This window comes from Ursus maritimus, unplaced genomic scaffold (assembly GCF_017311325.1).
Source record: "Ursus maritimus isolate PB19 unplaced genomic scaffold, ASM1731132v1 scaffold_15, whole genome shotgun sequence".
Taxonomy (NCBI): domain Eukaryota; kingdom Metazoa; phylum Chordata; class Mammalia; order Carnivora; family Ursidae; genus Ursus; species Ursus maritimus.
Window position 1 is genome coordinate 35,245,880 of NW_024423897.1, and position 15,003 is coordinate 35,260,882.

A 15,003-nucleotide genomic window follows, 5' to 3' on the forward strand; every position below is an offset into this window, starting at 1 on the left:
GTAACCTAAGTGTACTTAACAACCATAATGACATCACAGAGCTCAGGCATCTTGAAGATTTCTCTTAAAAAATCTGTGGCTTATCATTTTATTAATATGATCAATCAGTCTTTCTTCTGAACTAACATTAAAATATCTCGGAGGCTAAATTTAAAGAATTACAAAATACTTAAGAGTTTATAGATCATTAACCTCATTTCGAATTATCGTTTATCATTAAAATGGAAATTTAGCATAGTTTAATTTCAAAGAAATTGTTATGTTTGATTTAGTTATCTTAAACTAGTATAGATACTATGATTATTTATAATAAAAATGTATGAAAGCATCTGCACATGAGTAATATATTAAGATTGGGAAAGATCTTGTAATTTTTTTCATTATGCACAATATATTGCTAAATACAAAGTTTTAATTTTTCAACTATTGAAAAGTACGTCACCTCTTCTGTAAAACCGGGAAAAATTCCATTACTGCTGCAAGGATTCTTGAATATGTTAAGAGCACGCAGGTCTGATTCACTTGATCTGATTCAGTTCCACCATGAACTTATTCCTGTAAAGTGGCTCTGAATCTGCACGTCACTTTTGTCTATCCACTTTTGTTATCAGTCTTCATTACATCATAACCTTCACCTAATGATGGAAAGCCATCTCTATAAAGAATAATTCCAATATTTGGGACACTGATTATCTTTAAGCCCTTTTCAGCACTGGGTACCATAAGTTTAGCTATCAGAATGCATATAGTCCTGAAGAAAATGCATATAAAAAGATACCATAATTTCAAAACCAACAATACTTGTTATCTAGATACTGATATGAAAATAAGATCCAGCTCTTAGAGAAATTCTGAACTTGATTATTCTTGTAAGAAACAAACTATATCACTTGCTTAAATTTACAAGTGATAACTGAAAACACTTAAAACAACACAATTATACACATAGTAGCCAATTAGGGAAAAAAAACATCCCACCCCTAAACCACAGTATAAACTAAGTGGTTAACTCTCCTATTTCCATCTAGTCTCTTATTCTAAGTGACAGTAGGTAATTTACTTTTTATAAAGGTTATAGTGTAAGAATATCGTAACACTGTAAAAGACATTAGTAGCTAGGCTAGGCCATTCCTCATACTTACTAACATGGAAAGTGGACCTTGAGAAAAGATGAAATAGGCAAAGATGAACAAAGAAACCCCCTCTTCAACAAAAGAAAGCAGGAATTTTCAGCACATGGAGGTGATATTAATGTCTACGATAGGTCATCCCACAAGCAAAGATGAACAGCCTTTTAAAATTAATTTATGTAATTAGACATTGAAAATATGAGCAAAGGTTGAGCAAAAAGGTCCTTTAAGATTATAAAATATTAGGTTACAGAGATTTAACCTATCAGTGTATATAAAACTATCCAAAGAAGGAGAACAGGCCAAGGGACATAAATACCAAGCAGCCAGAAAAGTGTCCTCTATGTGTGGAACAGAGGTACATTACGTTCTGCCACAGCCTAGGTAAAATACTTCTTAAAGAGTATTCTATCCCCTTTCTTAGACAGCATAATGATCAAATAACCATGTGTGTTAAACTTTCTAATCTTATTTATAAGGTATATTTTTTCATTTCTGGTCTATTGAAAGGAAGCTTATCTCATAACAAATGAAAATAACGGGAAACAAGCTCAGACCCTATAACAGAGCTCTGTAAAACAAAATAGTCTTTTTTGTTCCTTAACCACCACCAATAGTTACCAATAGTTATAAAAAAGTTCTCAGGGCCATATATTAGACTGCAGTAAATATCAATTTCACAATTTAGTCCTAAAATGCAGTGGTAACTAGTAATAAATTCATTTCAAGGAAATATTTCAATTCTCCAGGGCTGACTATAAAAACTATCACTTCAGAAAATGCTGCTTTTATTTATAACCTCACCCACAGTCTTAGAGCAACATACCAGACCTTTAATCTTTCCAAAATCTCAAGATAACTGCTTATAATATAAAACACTATCCCATCACACAGTGTAGAAACTGAATACAAAATGACAAGGTTCAAATCACAGGTGTTAGGTGGCATCTAAATTCCAAAGGTTTTCAAATAAAGCCACAAAGTAATGGGAGCATGGCTTTCAGCAAACAAGTCAGAAATGACAGCACTAATATGAGTTTGGCAAAATCAGCATAACCAATTTGGGAAAATACACATACTAAATCATCTGAGTCAAACTAAAAATCAGGTAGTTCCAACGAACATTTATTCCTTTAATCCTTATAGCACCAGATATCTCTGTAAGTCAACTTACAGAGCTCAAAACTGTAAGTCAATTCTGCTCACTCAACTTTTCAATTAACCTTTGTTATAGTCACACTATCATAGATTACAGAGAAAACTGATGAATTAAAATATATATTACAAGTTTCTGAAAGAACAGCACGCTCTTTGCTGAATTTGTTCTATTTCCCCTAAAAAAAGTTAGTAGTCTAAAGTAAGTTTGTTATGATGCAATTAGCCTTATTTACTATCCTTATTTTCAATCAGTTTTTAAAAGTAAAAACTTCAGCTTCAACAAATACGATACAATAAAAGTTCAGGCAAGTAAAAAAAAGAGAGAGAGAAAAGTTCATCATTTCTTCTGTTTTTGTTCCTACCAACTTTTAAAAAATCATTTAAAAAATTAAGCCCCTTTTTGAGAACATAATTTCCCAAAACACAGATTAAAACGTCATGCAAAAATTCAGTTCTCAAGGCAACTAATATTTCTCAATCAAGAAATTAAAATTTTATGTTTCTTGCAAAACTGTCATAGGATTCAGGAATTTGGGATTAATATCATTAAGAGAAGTTAAATAATACTGCTCTCTTCATTTGACATGCATATACTTTTATAAGAGGTTAGAGGAGGAGATACATTTTGGAACCCATATAGTTATTATTTCCTGAACCCAACATTAGTAAACCAAAGAATAAGAACACTATATATCATCCTTAACATCAATAATTTAGTATTTAAAAAAAAAATTCCAGTTCCCTAGCCAATAAAATAAAGACTTCTGGCAGTCTCTTTATTTGCACCAACCTGTGATCTAGGCATTTAGCAAACATCATAGAACAACAATTACTAAATAATGTCTGTTCTTTCAATAATGTTAAAAAGATCCATCATGGTAGGAAATATAATACAAATCTTTAGCATGTTTCTTAGCCTAGAAACACAATTATCTACAAATGATCCTGTCACATAATGAACAAGATCATATATAAAAAGTTCTACCCAACTTTATGAAGTTCTGTTTTATAATTACCAAAAAGAAAATATGAGAACTATGTATCACCTTTATATCACCTATATATATATCACCTGGAATATTTAACTATAAAATTAAAGCATAAAGTATGCTTTGGTTTGGGTAGTCAAATGTGTATATGAATCTGTAAAGACATAAATCCATAAATTACATTACTAATTTCAAAAACTGATTCATCAGTCTATCAAAATTTTCAAAAGTTTTATACATAATATTCACCAAATAATTAAGAATAGGGACTTACTTTTATTTGATTATAATTTTTTAAAAAACACACAAAAAAGCCCATAAATTCAGAGAATAGGTATCCTGACATTCCATCCTAACACACTACTCAGACAAAAGGGGACACTTAACTCTAATCAGCAAGAAAAGATCCTTGATCCTTAAGCTTTGCTACTTAACATTAATTGAAAATTCTTTCCATAATTTTTTTACTAAAACAACAACAACAAAATCCCAAACTATATTTTTAAGAGACGGCAGGATTGGAAACAAAGTGAAAAATCTAACTGAATTAATATACAAACTTTTCTTAAATGTACTGATTCAAAATAATTCTCTATCAGTTACCCTTGTTTTGACAGAAAAAAAGGTAAAGATGCAAAAACTATACTAACATAACTTACAGAAAATACATGTGATAGAAACACTAATGTTCATTTTAGTAGACAAGCACAGATAATACCATTTGATAAATAATAGGTGATAGACCTGTGATACAGAACTACCAAATCTCAGATAGTTGTTTCAAATAAAAAATGAAATCAAGATTTTAACTTCCGAGGTATGAGCATTAGTAATAAACACATAACTGAGAGACATAATGAATTATAAAATATAAGGAAAAAAAAGAGTAACTTAAAAAAAACCTTTTTTACATTATAATTACATATTTGCCCAGAGTATGAAGGGGTACTAATGAAATTATTTTACCTTTGTCTTGAACTTCTTTTGAAAAGCGCTCCCTTTCAATAGCTGATTCTCTCTCTATTCGTTCAATTTCAGCTAATGCATCCAATTCCACTTCATCATATATAGGTCCCTGTTGTGATACCTGCTGCTGATTCTGTACCACAGAAGTCTGGGGCTGTTTTGTAGCAATTGAAGTGTTCTGTTGTAAAACAGGCACTTGATTTGCTGGAAGGAATGCTGTTTGTTCTTGCTGCGACAAACACTGAGCAGCATTTAGTGGGCGGTTTACATCCTGTGGAGTAATGGGTGTTTTTGAAGTCTGTCCTGGGTACTGCACATTAAAAGGAATATCATTTTCTGAAACATTGCTATTTTCCATACCAGAAAGCATATCCTCTTGCTGGTCCATGTCTGAAGACCTTACACGAGAAAGTCTTAATGTAAGTTTAGTAGAGTCCTTGGATGGAGAACTAATGATATCATACATTGCAGCTTTTTCACTCTGGTCTTTTTCATCCTTGCCTAATTTCATTTTCTTTTGCTTCTTTTGTTTTCTTTCTGGAGAATCTAGCAAGATGTCTGGTGGAACATCTCGAGGTGATGAACAAGGTAGAGGCTGAGACTGAAGGATTAAAGGTGGTCTTGATCCTAGAAAAGCAATTCAAGAGGAATGAACAACTGTGCTAGTTTTACATTTTCTTTCTTTTTTTTTTTTTTTTTAAAGATTTTATTTATTTATTTGACAGAGACACAGCCAGCGAGAGAGGGAACACAGCAGGGGGAGTGGGAGAGGAAGAAGCAGGCTTCCAGCGGAGGAGCCTGATGTGGGGCTCGATCCCAGAATGCCGGGATCACGCCCTGAGCCGAAGGCAGACACTTAATGACTGAGCCACCCAGGCGCCCCTAGTTTTACATTTTCTTACACTGTGATAGAAATATTAAACAAGTGACAATATTGTAATGCAAGAAACAATATTAAGAAATTATCTAATCTCAGCGCCTTGTTTACAAAATATAAAAAGAAAGCCTAAAGACTTGTCCCCCATGGTCTTTTAGCTTGCTCACAGATGATCCAGGTTTAAATTTAAGTATGAATATTCCATCTTCCAGATCTGTATTATGTTATTCCTATTTTTGTCCCTATAAAATATACTTAGCTTGAAAATAGCAAAGGAGTTTATTGTTTCTAAAGATGATACAACACAAATATTTTGGGCAAATACTCTCTATTCTTTCACTTATTACCTAGAAAAACTGACAAGTCTAAAGTAAGAAGAACAAGTCCATCAAATTGTAAAATAACAATTCTAGAAACTACACTCACATGAATATTTACCAGTATAAGAAAAAGAAAGTGGGAACAATTACAATTTTTAGAATCTTCACTTACTTCACAAACTGGTGGTAAATTATTGATTTATACCTTTATACGGTGTTCTCTTTCTCCCTCCACTTAACATCATTTACATACTCTCTTCAGTTTGCTAATCCTCCTTCTATTAGAAAAATATGCAAGTCCAGCAAATATCAAGGCTCAATAAAATATCTTCAGCCTAAATCCCATTAATTTAACAATTGCTATATGATACAAGTGGTAAAAATAAGCTAATCAAATGGAAAAATTCTCCTAGATAAGCTATTAAATGAGGAAAAATGTATTGATATGCTTCAGAAATAAAAGTATAATTGTTATACTTCTCATCATTAGACTATAAAAAGTTTAAAAATCCATAGGAAATTATAAAAATCAGTCAGGATGAAAGTGCTTTATAGAAAGAACTTAAACCTAGACTTATCTTAAATTAAGGTTTCAGTGTTTAATATATATATATATGATTTTTAAATATATATGTATATATATATATGATTTTTCCATGATACATAAATCTGCCCTTTCATTTCGCAATGTTAATATAAAGTGTGATATATAAAAATATAACTTTTCAGAGAACATATCTATTAGATAAACTGTGATAAAGATGCAACTGAAGCAATTAAAAAAAAAGATTTTATTTATTTATTTGTCAGAGGGGGAGAGAGAGAGAGCACAAGCAGAGGGAGCAGCAGACAGAGGGAGACGCAGGCTCCCCGCTGAGGAAAGAGCCCGATGCGGGACTCAATCCCAGGACCCTGGGATCGTGACCTGACCCTAAGGCAGACACTTAATTGAGCCACCCAGGCGTCCCAAGATGCAACAGAAGCAATTTACTAGAAATGTTAGTTTGAAGTTATATCAACAGATAGTGTTTTTAGACAGCTTATATGGGAAGTTAAAAAGAAATGAAATTAACATTTCTGGACCATTTATTTTGCATCAGAACTTGTGCAAGGTGCCTTGCACATCAATTCATTTAAATAATTTACAACAACCTTGATGTGTATTATCATCACTATTTTGCAGAAAGGAACATGAAGCTTATAGAGGTTAAGAAACCTGCCCAAGGTTATATAGCTAGCAAACCTGAAAAATTTAAACCCAGATTTTTCTAACATCTGAATTACAATACACCACATTGCTTTTGTATTTAAAATTTATGTGACAAATTATATATATTTTAGAACAAATTAAAATTCAACATTCACCTAAAAATCAAATTAGACTGACAATGCATTCAACCTTCAAAACTAGTTGGAAAACAACCTCGAACAGAAGTAGAGGTTTCTGATGAACAGTTGTTCTAAAGTTTTTTTCTTTCTATCTAAAAGTTATCCATCCGGGGCGCCTCGGTGGCGCAGCGGTTAAGCGCCTGCCTTCGGCTCAGGGCGTGATCCCAGCGTTCTGGGATCGAACCCCGCATCAGGCTCCTCCGCTAGGAGCCTGCTTCTTCCTCTCCCACTCCCCCTGCTTGTGTTCCCTCTCTTGCTGGCTGTCTCTCTCTGTCAAATAAATACATAAAATCTTTAAAAAAATTTAAAAAAATTAATAAATAAGATAAAGTTATCCATCCTCAAGAGTTATAGGAAAAAGAGGCTGATTATCTAGATCAACCAGCCATCCCACTGTTACTCATCCCTGGCAGTCTGAATAATTTCTCACCCTGACAATACTTGTGGGATATGTACCTAACTTTGATGCCTACCCTACAAATAGTTATTCTGAAAGTTGCTCTTTCATAAGCTGAGTTATTTTTATCCCTGAAAATTCATAGAATTATAGAATAAGAATGGCTCATAAAAGCTCAACTTTCACCCCAGGAAGAATGTGTTCCAACTCTTTGATTAGAGACAATCTGTGAACAAAAAATCTTTATAATAAGAGGCACACCAATCCATGATTTAGAAGGCTATAATTAGAAATTCTCATGGATAGAGAAAAATTATTATCAGCTATATTAAAATTAATTACAAGCTAATTCTTTAACATGTACTACACAATATTCTCTTTCAATAACTCTGGTAACTCAATTACCACACTTAAAGTACTTCTAAAAAAAGCCCAAACTTGGACTTAAATTCACAATTTTATGAATCTCTTACACAAAAGTCCACACTAGGTTCTTTGGGAATTTCAAGATAAAATTCATATCCATAAGACAGTACAGGATAAGTTATTAGGAAAAAATATAAACTCATGAATGGTTTAAGAAGATTAGGGAAGAAGGATCCATGGAAGATCACCCATTTAACTTAGAACTTGAAAAGATAGGATTTTAATAAGCAGAAATGAAAGTATGTGTAAGAGATTTAGAGCGGTAATATAGAATAGGCCTGACTTTGATAAGTGACTACATAAGAGGTGAGAGACAACTTCATGATGATTCAAGACTGGAATGGCATTAAAAGAAATTGGAATGGCAAAAAGAACAGTGAGAACAATCTTGAAAATGAATCTGAAATACCAGCTAGACATGAGGAAATTTTGTTTGGAAATCAAAAATTACAACTTGGGACACAGGACTGGAGCCAAAGACACTGATTTGGCAATCCTGTTCACAAAAGTAATCAGTTTTGCCATTACCAAAACTGAGTAAAACAGCCAAGGAGAAAAGTACAATGGGAGATTAAAAAGTCTAATGACAGAGGGGCGCCTGGGTGGCTCAGTCGTTAAGCGTCTGCCTTCGGCTCAGGGCGTGATCCCGGTGTTCCAGGATCGAGTCCCACATCGGGCTCCTCCGCTGGGAGCCCGCTTCTTCCTCTCCCACTCCCCTGCTGTATTCCCTCTCTCGCTGACTGTCTCTCTGTCACATAAATAAATAAAATCTTAAAAAAAAAAAAAAAAAGTCTAATGACAGAAATCTTGAGGAATGAGAGAATAGATAGAAGAAAGCAGATCAATAATTTCAAATGGTTAAGAGAAGTTAAGAAGGTTGTAGTTTGAAAAGACCATTGGATTTATCAGTGAGAGCAATACTGTGTATATCTGAAAACACTATCAATAGCTTACAGGGGATAACTACACGTTTGTTTCTTTCCTACAATAAAGAAAAACAATAAACAATAGTTTCTGGTATCAACAACGAAGAAGTCTGAGCTCTGTACTCAGTTTGAAATAGGAAATGCTAAGGTGCCTGCATGGCTCAGTCAATTAAGTGTCTAAATCTTGATTTCAGCTCAGGTCATGATTTCAAGGTTGTCAGACTGAGCCCTGCGTTGGGCTCCATATTGGGCCTGCTAAGATTCTCTCCGAACCACCCCACTAAAAAAAAAAAATTATATATATATATATACACACACACCCACACACACACCCATATATATATTCCACATATATGTATATATATGAAATATACACACACATATATATTTAATATATATACATACACGTGTGTATATATATACATACACGTGTGTATATATATACATACACGTGTGTATATATATACATACACACATATATATGCACACGTGTATGTATATATACACATACACACACATATATATACATATATATATATACACACACACACACACACACACACAAAATCCTGAAGGAAATTTTAGTTACAATAATACCTTTAGGAGTTCCATCACTTCCAGCAGGGGAGCATACTGGTTGTGGAGACCTCAAGGGAAAAGATGCAGCATTCCTCATTGTTGAAGAATCTCCATCCTAAGAATAGAGTATAAAATTTATACCTTCAATGATAGGAGAGGCTTTAGAGAAATCTTAAACAGACCAATAAAAGACATAGACTACTGACAAGTAAAGTGATGGTATTCAAAAGCAAAATTCTTCTGCACTTTTCTGTTTTCTTCATGGTAAATCTTAGAAGAATTGAAATTGTATCCAAAAGAATCAACAGCCTATGCGTGGCAATGAATAAGAAAACTGGTATTACTACTGTGCTCCATTTTTGTTTACTATTTTCTACAAAAGGAGCTGTGAACACCCTACCAGGCTATCAACATCTAGAGGGCAGAGTTCACGGTTATCTTTATCCTTATATACATATAACTTATCTGATAATACCACCAAACCAATAACATATAACTTATCTGATAATACCACAAAACCAATTCCAGTATGTGGTATAACTTAAAACATCAAAACGACCCTAAATTTCAGGGAATAAAGTTATGTGCAAGTCTTAGAGAAAAAAAGAACTAAGTAACTTACTAATAAATAAAGGTTCATTATTTAAAGGAACATTTTTGTGTGAGCAAGTATTTAAAAATGAAACTATATTTCATTAAGAACCAAAACTTCTATAGCAAGGATTGGCAAACTTCTTCTGTAAAGGGATAGATGATAAATATTTTAGGCTTGTGGGTCACATACAGTTTCTGTCACATACTGTTCTCTGTTGTTGTTTAAAAATGTAAAAGCCATTCTTAGTTGTAGGTCAAACTACTGGCCAGTTTACCAACCTTACTCTAGACTAAGCTCTGTGGGTATAGGAACCAAATCGTTCACAGCTAGATTCTCAGATCTGATATAACCCTTGATATACAGTAGATACCATTTAAACTGTGGAATCAAAATAGGTTATGAAACAAATATTAGCACAGTTTTATTACCTCAATAATAACTAATATATTACATACGTCACTACTTAGCCTGTGCACCATGTGTAGGTAGTCGTCACTTGAGCCATGTCTAGGATTATCAGCATGATGATTAGCTGAATTGCCAGACAACGGACCAGAAACTTTATTATCATGTATGTTTCTCAAACCACCTGCAACAATGGGACTTGATACTGATGCTGTAATTAATAAGAATAAAAAAAAAAGCTTTATAAAAATAAACTGTTAAAGTAACGATTGTTCACAAAATACTTTAAGCATACAGAAATTATAGAAAATAATATAAGGAGAACTCATGTACTATCTAGTGCTTGATCAAATCTTAACACTGTGCCACATCATTTAGATCCATTTTTGAAAAGAAATAAAACATCAGATAAAGTTGAAGCTCTCCATGTATCTGCATATTCCTCTCCTCTGTTCCCTCCCCCTTACTTCATAAAAGTAACCACCACAGTGAATTCACAGTTCACTCTGTGAATATCTTTATGCCTTTACTATAAATGAGTATATTCCTAAATAATACAGAGCACTGTTTCACATATAATTTTATATAAATGGTATGCTATATGTATATATCCTTCTCTAACTTGCTTTTTATTTCAACATCGTGTTGAAATTTAACTATTCTTATATATGTAGTGTTAAATTCACATATTTTAAATAAACAGATATATTCTGCTGCATAACATACACAATATTCCATTCTTATGTTCAATGTTTAGAATGCGTCAGTATTTTTGCTGTCATAAACAATGCATATTCTAGTACACGCATACATGTACCTGTATTGTATTCTCGTACATGACTTTTTTACAGATGTGTCTAGGAGTGAAACTGCTGCATATGCCCACTTTTATTTTTTAAAAGATTTTATTTATTTATTTATTTGACAGAGAGAGAGCACAAGCAGGGGGAGCAGCAGAGGGAGAGGGAGCAGCAGGCTCCCCACTGAGGAGGGAGTCCAACTTGAGGCTCAATCCCAGGACCCTGAGATCATGACCTGAGCTGACGGCAGACGCTTAACTGACTGAGCCACCCAGGTAACCCTGGATATGCCCATTTTTAAACCTTACTAAATATTAACTAATAGCTTTCCAAATTACTTATGTCCATTTGTACTCCACTCCACTGGCAGCATATGAGAGTTCCTACTGCTCTAAATCCTTGTCAACAATGTTTGTCAACCCGAGAATGGGAAAGGTCTCTTATCATCACTTTAATTTTTACATTTCCTTGATTAATAGTGAAGCCAAGCATCTTTTCATGTATACTGGCCATTCAGATTCCTTCCTTAACACAAAATCATAAAAAGACAGTCTTCTACATTTTCTTTTTAAAATTTTAGTTTTGTTTTTTGTCACACTTAGGTCTTTAATTCATCTTATCTTTCTGTGTAGTTGAGACAGGAATTCAATTTTACTTTTTTCCATATGGATAACTAATTGTCTCAGCACATGGTAGAACTTACAGATAAAACTGAGTATGTTTTATCTCCTTCCCTTTTCTTAAGGGAGAGAGAATTTGAACCACTAAAGGATGCACATACAGTTCGAATTATGATATTGTCAAAACGCTCTCTAAAAAGATTGTATCAATTTATATCCCCATGAAGAATGTAGGAAGTTCAAATTTCCCTGCACATTTGTTATTAGGTATCACATAACTAAAAAATGTTTACTAAGAGAGTTAATATAAATTCACATATCTAATCAGATCACATTTTGAAGAGAATAAAAAGGATAAGAAAGGCATATTTGGGACAAATGGTGAAAACTGAATACAGACTGCATATTAAATGACAGTACAGAACTGTTCTTAAATTTTTTAGAGGTGAATTATTACATTTGGTGTTTATATAACTTCCTTCTTCTTAGCAGATGTATTTAATGGCAAAGAGTTATGATGCCTGCTGATGAAAGGGTTCACTGTGCTCATCTTTCAACTTTTCTATACAGCTAAAACTTTTATAACATGAGGTTGAAAAAAGTTTTAAATATTACCTTCCACGTACTCTAAATTTCCATATATAAATTTGCCTTATTTCTGGATTCTTTTCTGTCCCATTTACCTATCCATTTGTTCCTACCACACTGCATTTTCATATTTATGATAACCTTAATATCTGGGTGGGGCTAATCCCTGAGTAACATTTATAGTTTCTCAAATATCTGAGAATTTCCAAAAACTAACTCATTACTGAACAGGCAAATGCTCAAACTAATATTTCCCTTTTGATTTTATGATTTCAACTTTTCTTCTGAAAAAGCTGGGTTTATCTTGTTTAAAAAACAGTAATCAGAGTAAAAGCTTATGTTCTTTCCTACACATACGAATGTGTATGTGGATATTTCCTTAAGAAGCAAATGTGTCCTTTTAATATTTTCCTTTCATTACAGTTAAAGTGTTCCTCATACCTTTGTGTGCCAGAGTATACTAATATTTCACAAGTATCAAGAACATACAAAATACATACATACTCATGTTCAGCACTCAAACTAAATTCTATAATTTTGGAGGTATCTATTCCAAATGTGTGATCTGCCTCTTAGTTATCCCTTAAGTTAGTGTATAAAATAGTCTCAACCTAGTATTTCATTATCTAGTTTTGGGAAACCAGAAGATGGCAGTTTTGATCGATGACTAAATGAATAGTTTGTAAGTTAAAAAGTTTATAAAGGACATTTGACTCCATGCAAAATAGAGAAGAAGAAAACACACAGGAACTAATAATTGACTGCAAATGTTAAAAATTTGCTGTTAATTATGGGGGACAAAAACACAAATTTTTATATTCCCTTTCGCACTTTTAAACATTTTTTTTAAAGTATATACCTTTTTTTTACTTTAAGTGTATACTTTATTTACATTATTAACAAAAAATTATTTAGAAGCCATGACATATGTCCCAAAGCAATATAACCTCAAAAAGACATATTATCAACTGGTTTCAACTGAGAACTAGTAATTGAATTCCAGAAATTTCTGCATCTAGGATTATTTTTTCTACCAGCAATATATTTACTTTACAGTAAAATTTTCACACTACATATACTTTACCAATTAAAACGTAATTTTCCTTTGGCTTTAGTGCTATGTAAAAAGAAAGCCCAATTAAGAAAAATAAGAACATTTCCTAATTTCATAACTAGATACACTCAGTTGCATAATAACCTAACCAAAGAGTCATATAACAGGGATTCTTTTACCTCCCAAATGAATGAATTTCACGATAGTGTTTTAGTTTGTATTTTAAAAATTATAAAAAGAAAAAATAAATTTGCTTGAAAATAAATTTACAGGCATTCCCTATAAATAAACAATGAACTTTCTTACCTTGCTGCATCTGTGGATGTGTTGTGTAACTTGAAGGATGGGAATATGGCATGTATCCTGCAGGGCTTTGTGGGGCATATGGACTAGGCACTGGGCTATTTTGTTGTGGCATAAATCTGTTCCCAGAGCTTGTCTGTGGTGGCACAAACCGGCTAAAACCCAAAATCCAAATATACAATATCAGGAAATGAAATAAATATGCTATTCCTTGAAATTTCACTGTCATAAAATTCTCCAAACTCTGATTTGTATAAAACAAAATCTCTGCAAACAGTCAAATTTGAAAAATAGAGAATATAAAAATTATTCATGATTCATAATTCAAGAGCTACACTAAATAATGTGTAAAAACAGGTAATTCATTTATTTTACTTGCATAAAAGTATCCACTTGTTTAAAGTCATGCTCCCTAAATTCTACTCTATAAATTTTTTTATTATCTCAAACACACTATTTTAACATATTCTTTTGTCTATATGAATTTAAGTTACTAAGATGTAGCTACTTCAATTAGTGTATTACAGCATTTCTGCATCTAACATTTTAAGACAAATATTCATGTGAATTACTATTTAAGGTTAAGCATTTTAACTTTTCAACTACATATAATTCACCATTGCCTAAAGGTATGTATACAGTGTATATTCAAAGCATATTCATCAGAGAAAACAGTACTTAATAAAAAATGATGCATATATTACCTGGAGGGGCTATGTGAGATAGTGGTTTGTTGATAATTGGAAGATGCAGGACTACTGTGCATGGAATTCTGAGAAAGTTTATACTGAGACATCATCATTCCTACATATCACATAAAAATGGAAAACATGTTATTTTCTTTTAATAGTAAAATATCCTTTAAATAATTTAAAGCAATTGCTCTAACATAAACATTCAAAAATTCTTTCCGTTCTTTCCTTTTTTGGACCCACATGCTCATTTTGAAGAGCAAAACAGAGAAACTAAGTTTCAAGTACAACCAATTTTACCAAAACATACTTTTACCATATAACTAACCCAGGACCAGAGACAGAAATTTAATTAAAAAAAAGAAATTTACTTGCTTAATGTCCTATCATTTAGCCTTACAACTGAAAAGAACCTTTAGAAGTCACTTTATCTAACCTCTGACCAAATTTACACAATTCCTCCTACAATAGGTCCTTGGGTGGTTCTTCCATTACACGGAATACTTTGTTACAGACATGTCCAGTCTTTAGAAGCTTCATTTCACAACACTACTTGTTTCACTATGATTCAGACCTCAGTTTTAAAAAAAATAGTATTTCATTGAGGGTCCAAAGTTTTCAGTTGCTGCAATTTCCATCTGAATTTTTTTTTTAAGATTTTATTTATTTATTTGACAGAGAGACAGCCAGCGAAAGAGGGAACACAAGCAGGGGGAGTGGGAGAGGAAGAAGCAGGCTCCCAGCGGAGGAGCCTGATGTGGGGCTCGATCCCAGAATGCTGGGATCACG

General features: G+C 32.9%; 1 protein-coding gene across 2 annotated transcripts in view; it reads right to left on the minus strand.

Annotated features, from left to right (window-relative positions):
- The window catches only part of NIPBL (NIPBL cohesin loading factor), a 188,411-nt gene that overhangs the window by 88,419 nt on the left and 84,989 nt on the right, over positions 1-15,003 (minus strand). Inside the window, exons 5-9 of one of the 2 annotated variants that reach the window (XM_040630495.1) lie at positions 14,227-14,326; positions 13,526-13,677; positions 10,208-10,368; positions 9,176-9,272; positions 4,244-4,870 (exon numbers count right to left, since the gene is read on the minus strand). In XM_040630495.1, coding sequence (XP_040486429.1) covers positions 4,244-4,870; positions 9,176-9,272; positions 10,208-10,368; positions 13,526-13,677; positions 14,227-14,326 — 1,137 coding nt within the window. Of the gene's footprint in view, positions 1-442; positions 1,093-4,243; positions 4,871-9,175; positions 9,273-10,207; positions 10,369-13,525; positions 13,678-14,226; positions 14,327-15,003 lie in introns of those variants that run through there. The other variant, XM_040630496.1, reaches the window with a different exon arrangement.